At 26.7% G+C, this 13,951-nt stretch overlaps 1 protein-coding gene across 7 annotated transcripts; it reads left to right on the forward strand.

Moving 5' to 3' along the window:
• Positions 1-1,633: 1,633 nt before the first annotated feature.
• LOC130671221 (cytohesin-1) lies at positions 1,634-8,984 on the forward strand. Of its 7 annotated transcripts, none has more exons than XM_057474981.1 (6): positions 1,634-1,913; positions 2,823-2,896; positions 3,334-3,942; positions 4,684-4,795; positions 5,159-5,386; positions 7,496-8,984. In XM_057474981.1, the coding sequence occupies exons 1-6, from the start codon at positions 1,835-1,837 to the stop codon at positions 7,651-7,653; spliced, it is 1,260 nt and encodes a 419-aa protein (XP_057330964.1). In that variant the 5' UTR covers positions 1,634-1,834; the 3' UTR covers positions 7,654-8,984. The 7 variants fall into 7 exon arrangements, with proteins under 7 accessions (XP_057330964.1, XP_057330967.1, XP_057330970.1 ...); XM_057474983.1 differs by lacking the exon at positions 1,634-1,913 and adding an exon at positions 2,182-2,444; XM_057474982.1 differs by lacking the exon at positions 1,634-1,913 and adding an exon at positions 2,646-2,686 and having other exon boundaries at positions 2,757-2,896.
• Positions 8,985-13,951: the final 4,967 nt, after the last annotated feature.

Genomic DNA, 13,951 nt, shown 5'->3' on the forward strand with positions numbered 1-13,951 from the left:
CTGATAATTTTTGAACTTTTTTTTAAAACAGTAAATCATAAAAAAAAAAATATTTGAAATAATTGCACCTATACGGCTGCCCAATTTCAAAACACAGTAACTGACAAAAATAAAATTTTTGAAATATGCATCGAATCATGTACACAAGACTCCACTGGAACTAAAAATACTAAAAAATCGATTTCGAAAAATTTGTCACTTACTGTGTTTTGAAATTGGGCAGCCGTATAGTCTTTTAAATTTTCTACATGTGCATATTTTAATTTTTTTTTATTTTTGTAATTCATTAAGTGAAAAAAAAATCAAAAAATTTTTAAGTGTCTGTTAACTTCTGGATCATTAAATTTGTTCATTTATAGTACTAACTCAATCGATCGACTCCAAAATCTAATCAATTCTAAGTCTCAGTAAGCTCATTTGATTGCTGCAAATGTTCATCTCGATAATTCGTTCCCAAGATATCGTCGGACAAAAAAAGTTTACACACACACATTCGACCGGACGCCCACCTAGAAATAGTCAGAATAGCTTCCTAGGATCTCAAAACCTCGCACGGAAAAAAATTAATCGTGAATGCAACATGATGCAGTCTTGGTAAATAAACATGATGAAATCATGTTGCATTCACATGATTTGTCATGTTTCGGCTACATGATAGTCATGTTGCGGTAACATGAGAAAATCATGTTGCATTTACATGATTTGTCATGTTGCGGTAACATGAAAAGATCATGTTGCTGTCACATGATTATCTCATGTTACCGCAACATGATTATCATGTGAATGCAACATGACAAATCATGTGAATGCAACATGATTTCATCATGTTTATTTACCAAGACTGCATCATGTTGCATTCACGATTAATTTTTTTCCGTGCGAAATCTAATGAAAACCCGATTTTCGAAAATCGGATCAAAACCAATAACTTCCCGTCTTTTTGAAAATTTTCATAGCGGGAAGTTAAAAAGTTCGTCGCTGTGACATATTTTAAAGTTTAGAATAGTCAAAGCTTTTTCAACGATTATTTTTACACGGGGTCTAATTTAATTTTTCTTCCTATAGGAAGAAATTATAATTTATATATTAAAATATTTTATTTAAAAAATAAAATCCTCTCCGTATAGGAACAACTTGCGTACGCATAAATTTACCCGTTTAAAAATAATTTATTTAAAAAAAACAATATACTTCAATTTAAATTTGAATTAAATTGAATTTACAAAAACGAAAAATCGCTGCAGCCATAAAACTAATTAATTATTCTTGGCTTAGGAAAAACTTTCCTCCAGTATTAAAAAAAAAATCCCTTAATTTTTTGATGTATTTTTAATCGAGATTGGCTAATTAATTATCGATCTTGTAATTGAAATAATTGACAATTTTAAAAAACATTTGAATAAAAATTTTTCGCTATCTTACTTATTCCAGGGCAACTTAATTTTCGTGCAACAATTTCTATGACTAAAAATTTAAAAATAAAAGTATACCTAACTCCGACAATTGTTAACAGAAAATGTTATATAAAAAAGTAATTTTTTTTAAATTTGTAAAGAAGTTATTTTTACTGAAGATGTCAATCTGTTCTACCAGCAGAGCCACAAAAAAACATATCAAGAATCAAAGTATATCCATCATCAGCCGAAAGATGGCAGAGTAATATTTAAAAAATGGTTTATTACATGTCTTATACACAGCACAACCACACAGAATACAAAATTGTAGTATATTTGATGAGGTGTATACACACAACGAAAATGGCGACGCTAGATTAAAGAGGTGTCTCGGTGGTGTATTGTCCGCATGTAATGTTAAATAATATAAAATAACAGAGATGTGGCAGGACTTGGATACTCTGACCAGTTCGGCAGTCAATTCTGGGTCTCAACAAGTTGATCAATTCAGCACGACAGGTGAATTATTTTTTTTACAACAATACATCCTCAATATTTAGTCATACCACTCAACTCCGTAACTGCCTAGTACTGACATAATGATTCCTAATTTACATTTACATTTACCCAGTAGTCTTTTAGTTTTACTTTTTATTTTTTTTTCTTCACGTCATACCGTAAACAAATATACTCTATGCTAGTTGGCGTTTCACCAAAATTTATTGCGATTAAAAAAATAATTATTTCCTTGTTATTTATTTCAGCTTGTATGATGTGTCATAACACAAATAATCATTACATATACAGTTGATTCATATTAGGAGTATAATTTAAATAGATAATGTGTTAATTGTCATTATGATGATGATGATGAGCAATCGATTTTTATAAATATTTATTGTTGTTTTAATTATCGATTAGCTTTGTTTTTTATATTAGTTATACTGTAATTTATATATTTTTAATTCATATAGAAAACATTTAAACTCGCCGCTTTAATTCTTGAACTGTTACAGTAGACGGAATGTGTAATTTTATTTTTTTAAACTGGTAAATTTAAATACAAGTTTTTTTTAAATAGTTAAAAGAATAAACGGGTTTACCATATTTGTCGGGCAATTACATAACTTCCTGTAATATAACAATGGAAAAATCTTACGGTACTACGACAGTGCATTTACGACTATAAATAATATAATAAATTTTAAATTGTTTTATATAAACTTCAAGTGTTAGCAGATGTTCATCATCAGTTTACCTGTCAATAATATTTCAAATCTTAATAATAAATCGTAATGTACTTGTTTGTGTATACTCATAATTCTTACTCATCTCTATTAATTCTTCTTTTTTTTTTTTTAGTAATTCATGGATAACTTTATTAATATTTATAAATTTTTTATTCATTTGTTCTTTGTCATAACACAGAATTAACACCAGAGCAACAAAAAATTCTCATTGACATTCGTCGAAAAAAGACTGAACTACTACTTGAAATTCAGGTATTAATATATTATTTTTTTTTTATTTAATTTAAAAATACTTTTGATAAAAATTATTAAAATTAACTGCATGAGATTGTAATTAAAAATTAATTAAGTGAAAAATGAAATAAAAAATAAAAAACATAAATCCTCAATTTGTCTCATACGCGATAGTAAAACGTGATATGAGTAAAGATAACACCACTTCCGTAGCTAATTGATAGAGAAACGTTTACTCATCGCTTTAGTATCGTTTTACTGATTATTGCTGTCAGACATTTATTTGTTTGATGAGACAAAAGGACATTTTGTAGTTAATTATCGTATTTTTGTTTAAATCATTACTCTCTATTAATAATGATATCACGTAATTAGTTTAGTAATTAATATTTTATTATAAATATTTATTAATATAATTATATAATTATAATATTAACAGATATTAATAATTACAGCAATTGAAAGATGAACTTGGAGAAGTTGTCGCCGAGATGGAAGCTATGGAAGGAGGTGGATTCACTGTTGAAGAATCAAATAAGCCGTCAAATAAAACAAAACAGACATCAATTGGACGTAAAAAGTTTAATATGGACCCAAAGAAGGGTATCGAGTACCTGATTGAGCATAATTTATTAGCACCTACGCCTGAAGACGTCGCCCAATTTCTTTATAAAGGCGAGGGATTAAATAAAACAGCTATCGGAGATTATTTGGGAGAAAGACATGATTTTAATGAACGTGTATTACGTGCATTTGTTGAACTACACGATTTTACGGATCTCATACTTGTCCAAGCACTCCGACAATTTTTGTGGTCATTCAGATTACCCGGTGAAGCACAAAAAATAGATCGTATGATGGAGTGTTTTGCTCAGAGATACTGTCAACTTAATCCAAATATTTTTACAAATACTGATACATGTTATGTATTGAGTTTCGCTATTATTATGCTCAATACTTCTTTGCATAATCCAAGTGTCAAAGACAAACCCAGTGTCGAACAATTTATTACGATGAATCGGGGAATAAACAATGGGGGAGATTTACCACGTGAATTACTTGTTGTACGTATTTATTTAAATATTTATTTTATTTTTAAATCAAATGTCAAGGGGGACCACTAGTGTGAAATTTTTAAAAATCAATTCATTTTTTTTTTCTTTTGCATATTTTGATAGTCTATACCTTCAAAAATAACAGTTTTTCGATCGAATCAAAAATCTAATTTTGGCAGGCCAAAAATCATCAAATTTTCGCGCAAAATTTGAATTTTTTTTTTTTAAACTCCGCCATTTTGTTAAATTTCAATTTTTTTCTTAGCCCGAGGATCATGGTACGGGAAATATCTTCTAGTTTAATAAATTTTTTGATTTTTTTGATTTCATGGACTGTGGTCGCTATCACTGCAGTGGGGGGACTTTTTTTTAGCGTTGGGAGATTGTGAACAACTCGCTAAATTTTGAATTTTTTGGTCCAAAAATTTTATCTCGCATTCATTACATATCCACAAATATATCCTTAAAACATTAAAACATTCCATGCAGTAGTTTTCTTTAAAAAAATTCCCAAAAATCATCGTTTTTTCAGGCGATCACACTAGTGGTCCTCCTTAAGTGAAGTTTTTTTGTTTATTTTAAATTAATTTACAAAAGAAAAGTTATGAATTTTTATGTTTTATTACTTGGGAATAAAAATAAACCATAACGATGTGTTGAGACTAATCTTAAGGATTAACGCGAAATTCTTGATGCTAGACATAAATAAAAAAATATATATATAAATAAAATGGATTATAATTTTTTTAGAGTTTGTACGAAAGTATAAAAACGGAGCCATTTAAAATACCCGAAGACGATGGAAATGATTTAATGCACACGTTTTTCAATCCTGATAAAGAAGGCTGGCTTTGGAAACAAGGTAACGTTGAGAATTTAAATAAAATATAAAGACTTATGTCTCTAAGACAAAAAACAGAAAGAAATTAATATAAATGTCTAGATATTTTAACAAAATAAAAATTTAAAAAAAGGGGAGACAGTAGTCTAAACATTCTAAATTTACGATGGCAAGTATTTATAGAATCTTTAAATAAGTTTTTTTTTATTTGCCCTCGTAAACTTATCGGGCATTAAATAATATAAAGAAAATATGTAAATAATAAAACTATCGATTTTTACCCTGTCCCTCTGCTGGCTTGATGGAGACAGCAGGTAAATAGTCTGCCCCAATAAGCGTGTTCTTAATTTATAGTTTTTATTTAATACGATAAAATTGTTGCAGGCGGACGCTACAAGAGTTGGAAAAGAAGATGGTTCATTCTCAACGACAATTGTCTTTATTACTTTGAGTATACTACTGATAAAGAACCGCGTGGGATTATTCCATTGGAAAATATTCAAGTTAGAGAAGTTCAAGATAGACATAAACCTCATTGCTTTGAACTTTATGCTGCAGGGTCCGAGTTTATTAAAGCGTGTAAAACGGACAGCGAAGGAAAAGTTGTAGAAGGTATTTATTGGCTTCTTTTTTTACTTTGTTAAACTTTTCCCAGAAATTTCAAGGAAATTACTTGAAGTTATCAACAAGTTCAAATCATGTCAAAAATATAAAGTATGAATTAACTTATTTGTACTTTATTTTTACAATACTCGAAACTTTCAAGTCATAAATGTCATAGAAATTAAAATCACAATAGATTTTATTCTACTTCACTTAAAGTATTGGTTTTTTATTGTCCATAAGTCAATTAATTTTAAAGTTGATAGTTACTTGAAAAACCTGAATTTTAATTGAAAATTCTTTTTTTTTCACGGATAATTAATTTTCAAATACGAGAAATTTCATAACAAGACTTCAATAAACTCACAATTATCGAAAGCTAATTAAGATTTAAAAAGAAAAGTTAATAGTATTTTTTTTTATTTTTTGAATTAAAATTCAACTCAATATCTTGATTAATTACATAGCACATGTATTTTTAAATAGTCACATTGCGTCTTCATGAAAGATTATGCTGTAATTTTTTCTAATATTACTTGAATTGAGACTACTAGTTTCAAGCCGATTTCAGACTGTCGGTTTCTGCCTGCTAAATTATTTTATGACTTGATTTATTTTTTGTCAGAATCGAATTTGTTTATTGTAAACCCCTAAATATTTATTTAGTTCTAGTAATCACCCAGTCCTGATTAAATAAAATTATTTGAAATGACTCGAAACAATTTGAAATGATTTAAAATAATTTGAATCGACTCATATATAGATATACACTTAGCATGGGTTGAATCATTTTTCTTAATAAGGAAAACTGAATGTTGTATGTTGGAAAATTTTTAAAATAAGATGAGCTGCAATAAAAAAAATTATTAAATTAATAAGAAGCCTTTGGTTTTTTTTTGTTAAATTACTTTTCATGATACCAGTATCGAAACTTGAAGTTTCAGTGTCTCTACAGTCAGTCGAAAGAAGCTAATTTCAGTCCAATGCCACGAATGAATATTATCAAATGCGTAAATTGTTAATGCCTTCAGTCAGCAGGCAGAAACAAACTTGTTTCGTCCCTGGGGAAATAGTATATTACACACCTAGGGAAGTAAAATAAGAAATGTCTCAGATCACATGTAATTGTTGGCCGAGGCGAAGCCGAGGTTAGCAAACATGTGATCTGAGGCTTTCTTATTTACTTCCCGAGGAGTGTATACTATTTTTCTCCTCGACGGAGGCGGAACGCGGCAACTTCGTTTTGCACAGCGGGACGAAAGTTGACGCTTTCCGCCCGGAGGTGAGAAAAAACAAATAATGTTTCTGTCCACTAACTGAAAGCATTCGCAATTCAAACTCTGATACTTGTCATTTAATAGTGATTTCAGACCATTACTTTTATTTACGTAAATGACAGTTCTGACTGTGATTAAGTTTTATAAAAATCAGTGTGAATAATAGTTAGTATTTATAGTTTCTGTTAATTAATAATTGCAAATGACAATTTACGCTTACGGTAACAGTTGATCACACCATTAGTCTTAAATTAACTTGTTTCTGACTGGCTGCTGACAATTCAACTTTCATAAGTTTCAATGCAGGTAATCATGAAAAATATGGAGTCTTACTCAGGATCAATTAAGATTTCAGACAGCGGGTGATGTCAGCCAACTTCACTCTGGTCTGAAATCATTTTGTTTCATCCCTTGTCACACACTATACTATAAATTTGCATATTTAAAATACAGCATTATTTTTTGCCGCGCTATTGGTCAGAAATTAGCCTGTATTGACTGACTCCAGACATTAAAATTCCCAGTATCAATGCAGATAAATTAAAAAATATAGTGCGTGGCACGGGATAAAACACGATTTTAGACTTCAGGTCAGGTCAGCCCTCGTCTCTCCCTTATCTCGAAATATACTATTTAATAGTCACATTGTATTTTCATTAAATATTATGCTTTAATTTATTTTAATTACATGACCAAATTGATATTTTTATAGAATTAATAAATTTTATTAAATTTCCATGACAATTATCCGTAAAAGTCTAAAAAAATTTGACAGTGTAAATACCAATATAGTTATTTAGTTTCTACTGCTGGTTAATTAAAATTTTTTATAATTATTTAGGTAAGCATACTGTGTATAGAATGTCTGCTGCAACAGATGAAGAAAAAGACGAATGGATAAAATGTGTAAGACAAAGTATATCACATAATCCATTTTATGATATGTTAGCTGCGCGAAAGAAGAAAGCGCAAAAAACAAATCTTCACTCCAAGAGTTAAAACAAATTATAAAATTATGATACTCCAAGAGTATAAACATTAAATAATGTATAGTAAAGTACAATTTACGGTCACACGAATATCCAAGATCAGGTGATTTATGATTACAATCATAAAAAAAAATAATAATAATTTTTCTAATCAAACTTTCTTAGATGTATATAACAATTGTTTGGAATTTGTTTGTTGTCTATAATATGCGTTTATTTTTTTTCGCAAATAGTGTTGCTTAGTATATATACATATATTATATATATACACATAAATATATATAAATATTTATTTTGTAAAAGTCTGAAATGTCTTCTGTATATCTTCGCTTGTGTATGAATATTATTTTTTATCGGAAGAAAAAAAAACGTACAGTAATAGTTGTCTAGATTTAAAAAAAATGATGTGGGATTTTACGTCGTGTAAACGTAAGTTTATGTGATAGTTTATTTATTAAAGCAGATATATGTTTAGTTAATTAAGAAATCAAGTATTTGTTTCGCCATATGAAAATATAATATCGATTGTTTCGTTATATTAAATAATTAGGCTTGCATCCTCATGTAATAATAATAATTATTATCATTATAATATAATGTAAGTAGAGCAAAACAGTCAAGCTCATATAATAAAAATAAAATAATGAGGTTTACAAGCAATTTCAGTTAATAACTGATTTATTTTGCTTCAGGGTTATATATATATACATACCGAGTACTATTCGTTTTAATATATGACGTAAATGCTCGTTATAAATTATGCTAAAAAAAAACTAAGTACATGACACTAGAATATATATTTTAAATTTAATTATTTGATATTTATATTTTATTAATTAAAAATAAGAGATTATTGTGCGTGTTAAATATTGCACGCAGTACTGGCCAAGTTTATTTATAAAACTCAACGAATTAATTATTAACAAAATATTTATAATAATTAAAATTATCAATTTTTTTTTTTTCGTATGTGAAAAAAAATAACACATCGAAGAAGCCTTATTAAATATTTAAATGTTTAAAATTTAAAAAATGCATAAATATTAATTTTTTTCATAGTTAAATTTTAAAATATAAATTAATTTGCGTTGTAATTACGCGTGTAGACATATATTATCGTCGGGTATTATATAATAAAGGAAAAAAATATTTATGTATTATAAATATATATTAAACGATGGAGGAAAATGATCTACGAAACGAATTATCGGTCAGTTCCACAGAAAAAAAAAACTAGTCGAACCGTCCAAGCAGCTCGTTTCTCTTCGTCGGAATAATAGTAATGATTTTTTTTTATCCTGTGTAAAAAAAATTCATTCCAAAAACGTTCGTGACAGTAAACTCTCAAAATTGAGACGATTCTGAACTTTTGAACATTTTTGGAATTTTGAAAAAATTAGAAAGTAAACAATTTGCAACTGGTACAGCCTTTTCCTGCGCAAAAATGATTTGGTTCGACAATTTTTTGGGTTTGAAGAATATTAGAAAAAAAAAAAAAAAGGAATTAATTAAGAATTATGAACATTTTCGACTCTTACCAGAATTATTCAGGTATGAAGCAAAAAAAAAAATAAAAATACTTTGACAGTATTTATGAACATTTGTTAACGTTTATTGGAACTTTTTGGGAAAGTTTTTTTTTTAACTTTTCATCTTGTCGAAAATAGTACAAAAAATGACTGATTGGAACTAATTTCAAACTTATTATGAATTCACGAAATTGTCAACTCAAATCAACTTTGCTTAAAAAATTTCAAAAAGAAAAACCCGCACGAAAAGTTGATCCTACTTGAAAATTTTTCACACTTGTAATTATTTTACAATTCCAAAAATGTTCAAATCAAAGTTCAGAATTGTTTCAACTTTGAAAGATCCCTGGCAAGAACGTTTTTGGAACATTTTTGTAACGAATTTTTTTTACACGGGATTATACAGTTTATTTGTGTAGTTCTTTTTTGATAAAATTTAATACGTTAAAAGACAGAGAAAAAAATAATAATCATGGCTATTTGAATAAATGCCTTGATACATAAATTATTAAGTTAATTAAGAAAGGAATAATTAGTACACAAAAAATGATCATTCAATAAAATCTTTATAAATATTATATTGTGCGTTATTATAAATATAAATTAAAAAATTATGAACAATAAATTTAAAAAAAATTCATTTAAATAAATAGTATTCACAAATGCATATTCAATAAATCAAAATAGTAATTAATTAATGATGCGAACGATGATAAATTTTTACTTGAATGATAAACGATATATTTAACTTCCTTTCTTTTGTATTGTATATTTAAAATTAATAAATTTATGTAAAAAAAAATAATAATATTTAATCTTTATATATAGACATTAATATAAAAAAAAAAAAAAAAAAAAAAATAACAAAAATAATAAATTTGTATATTTCATTGTATAATATTTTAACTTGCGTTATATTAGTTGTTATGTATACACAATTTAATATGTATAATATTTTTAAATTGTGTATATACGTATGTATATTAATTTAAAACATATTAATAAATAATTTGATTTTGTAAAAATATAATCTTTAATTTTGTTTATTAAAATATTTAAATTAAATTTATAATTATAGATAACAAATAAAAAATAAATAATTAATCATTCAATCATTTTTTTTATAACTTTAGATCCAGTATAAAAGTTTAGAAAATTTTAAATAGTCAAAAAAATATGATTAAAATATCACTTGAAGAATTTATATAAAAAATTACAATGTGAATTTTTTGAATTTTTTCAAATTCAATAAATTTATTTTAGATCACATGTATTTTTAAAATCGAATATGAAATATTATTTGAATGAATAACAAGTTTATATTATGAGTTTTTATTAGACTATTTACTTATCACTTTTAAATGATTAAATTTTTTTTTGTAAACAAAAGAATGTTAAGTTATAAGTGACTTAAAGGCGATAGTCACTGAGACGGCCGAAAAAATAAGTGATTTTCGGGATTTTTTTTGACCGGGGCAATTAAATCATCAAGTATATATTCAATATAGTTTTTATAAACTTTTATTGAAAAATATTAAATGCAGAGCATTGCATAAAAAAATGAAATAAGATAAAATATGCACCTATAGAAAATCTAAAAAACTGTAGGTGTAATTTTTTTAAACATTTTTTTTTTTTATAATTTACTGTCTAAAAAAATATCCAAAAATTATTAGACTTCGGATAACTTCAGGAGAACAGATATATATTTGTTTCTTTTTTTTTTAACTTTTCACTTGTTTTTAGGGACTGGGGGGGCTTAGCCCCTGGACCCCGATTTTGTGCCCACATATATCGCCACATTTGTAATACAAAATAGTATGTGCAACGTTATCGATTACTCGCTTCACTCGTGCGTTTAACTTCGCAATCGACAACTTATCGCACTTGTTGTACAATATACTATTGTGAAAGAAACCCAGTTTCTGCGGATTTAAACTGGACACATTTGGATCAATTTAACATTTTGGGTCAACTTCACACATTTTCTATAAATTGGAAGATTAATCAAAAAAAAAAAAGATAAATCATCTTCTTCTGAAAATATTTTTTTCCGAAGTCAATTTTTACTGGATCGTTTTTTTCCGGGTCTATTTTTTCCGGTCTATTTTTTCAGATTACCCTTCAGGATCATTGAAAATCGGTTGATAATTGTTCGAGTTTTCGATGCAATGATTTTGAAAAAAGTCGTTTTGAGAAAAATGCGTTTAAAGTTTTTACTCCATTTTTCTTACTGTAAAATTATATATCTTCTAAAATATTTGTATTTACACAGAACTATCGAGTCTTAAACCATATGATGGTTCTTCGTCTTTACCTCCAATCGTGTATTTGACTGTTTGAATTTTTTTATTAACCCTTTCTATGCGCTAGTGTCGCGAGTAGCTTAGTAAGATAGTGTCGGTACTCTCACTAAAATAACATAACTGTAACTTGTAACTTAATTAATTTTACAAGTGTGAATGTAGCAGACATCAGATAAATTTGAAATTATAAATGAATAGAGTAAATAATTTAAAAAATAATATTTATAAAAAACGCACTTATTAATTTGAAAGTTTTTTAAATGCACATTTTTTCAAAATTTTATTTTGTTAATAATTTACTCCATTAATAATTTTAAATTTGTCTGATGTCTGCTACATTCACTCTTATTTAATTTTCGGAATTTTGACTTAAAATTTTATACACATATTTTCGAAGGCATAAACTTTAAATTAAAAAAAAAAAAAAATTTTTTATCCATCACAGTGGGTATTCCCCTTAATGTCAAAGAAATTTTATTTTGTAATTTTTCTCGAGGTAAGACAATTTTTTTATAAGATCATGAAGAACCTCATATTTGTTTATTATCATAAAAAGAATTGTTAGGGTATTTAGTTTTATTTCCTCTGTCCACGATAAAGGAACATCTGGTGAGACTGTTAAACGATAAATAACAAAAAATTTTCAGTTACCTTTGAATCGAAAAATAAAACAAAAATTATCTCCAGGGGAATGGGATCAAAAATGTTACCATAAAATTTTATTTAAAAAAAATACTAAGAAACGAACGAGAAATTTAAATTACAGCGTAAGTATAAAATGATGTAGAAAGTAGCTGACATCTGACAATTTTATTGTTTTTAATTACCATGTTAATTGTTATCAGAAAAATTTTCAAAAAATATATACACTTAGATTTTTCCAAATTCTTCACATGCATTTTTAGAAATTTTTTCAATGATTGTTATTTCCAGCATCATAATTATAAAAATTTAAACAACTACCGGTACCAAAAAAATATATCGTGTGATTCAAATTTGGCTGTGCAATTTCAAAATCTAGTAACAGCTAATTCTTACTTTGTTTTAATTTTATCTAATAAAAGAAAAAAACATCTTCAGTTAAAATAGAAAATTGATTATTCTATAAAAGACGTTAATAAAAACAAATATGAGATAATGGATAAAAAATTTTATAGAGTAGGGTGGCGACTAATAAATAGATAATTCATTTTTTTCTCGTGGTTTTCTAAAGAAATAATTCAATAAAATATTGATAAATATTGCAATCTTATAACATAATTATCCATAGAAATTGATATGAATTAAAAAAAAAAAATTATAAGAAATAGAAGTAAATAAAAAAAAAATTTCTATTAACTCTGAAAATCTTTTTTCTCAGAACTACTCGGAAATTAACATGAGAAATTTAGTACTTGTGAAAAGAACTTATAAAATATTTTTATTAAAATTTATCAAAATATTTTTCATACAATTATTGTGAGTCATCCATTGGTCGAATTACCATACATACAAAACAAAAATTAACTCTTAAACATTTGACATTTACTAAGTTTTGGAATTGGACAGCGATAACCTAATTGAACATAATTTAAAATTTTAAAGAAGCTCTAAAAATAAATAATTCATCTCCACTTAAATTAATACACAAAATTTTATTTTTGAATTTCAAAAGAATTATTCTGTTGTACTCAATAAAATTGATAATTATTAATAATAGAAGTAAAACTGGAGCTTCACTTATACCTGCAAACTATAAATAAATTAACCGCAGAAAAAAAATAAAATTTAATTCTCGATTCCAACGTAATATAATTTTATCGAGGAGGTAGATGTCAGGCGATTAGAGAGATTGGCAGTAAGAAATAATAATATATTGTTTAAAATTTCAAACTTTGCTAGGGTAAGAGCACTAGTACCCAGCCCCAAACCAGTAGCCAGCCACCTCATGTTAAATTATATCTATATATATTTTGAGCCAATGTTAAAGTATATGACCGGCTGGCTACTGGTCAGGGCCTGGGTACTGGTGCTCTTACCCTACAGTGTTTTATGAGCCTTCATTTGTCGTCTCAATAATTCGTCTCTGGAAAGATCTACCTGTTGAGATATTACTATCAAGTAGTCTTGAGGTTATTAAAAATAAAATGTTTTACTACTTATTAAGTTTAGACTTTAAATAAAAGAAGAAAAAAAGTAACAACATTTGTAAAATAGCAATCATAATTCAGCTTAGAAATTGGATTGTATATAGTAAGAGTTAAATCGTTTATTATCATTACTTAACAAATTGTGACTTTAGCAAATAAAATTACTCTTGTAAAAAACTAAACTAATGTATAAAATTGCCATTTGTTGTGTGCCTTGGCATAAAAATTAATAAATAAACAAATAAAAATAAATAATAAATTAATTTAATTTAATTTTACTAATTTGTTATCATTAAGTAGCATAAAAAAAGTATTCGTAAATATTTTCCAATATTTTATTTAGT

The sequence above is a fragment of the Microplitis mediator genome, chromosome 7, assembly GCF_029852145.1.
Source record: "Microplitis mediator isolate UGA2020A chromosome 7, iyMicMedi2.1, whole genome shotgun sequence".
NCBI classification, from domain to species: Eukaryota; Metazoa; Arthropoda; class Insecta; order Hymenoptera; family Braconidae; genus Microplitis; species Microplitis mediator.

Coding starts and splice junctions, on each gene's coding strand:
- LOC130671221 (XM_057474981.1), top strand. CDS start 1,835: ATGTGGCAGGACTTGGATACTCTGACCAGTTCGGCAGTCAATTCTGGG. Junction 2,897..3,333: donor AACTACTACTTGAAATTCAG/GTATTAATATAT, acceptor TAATAATTACAG/CAATTGAAAGATGAACTTGG. Junction 5,387..7,495: donor CGAAGGAAAAGTTGTAGAAG/GTATTTATTGGC, acceptor ATAATTATTTAG/GTAAGCATACTGTGTATAGA.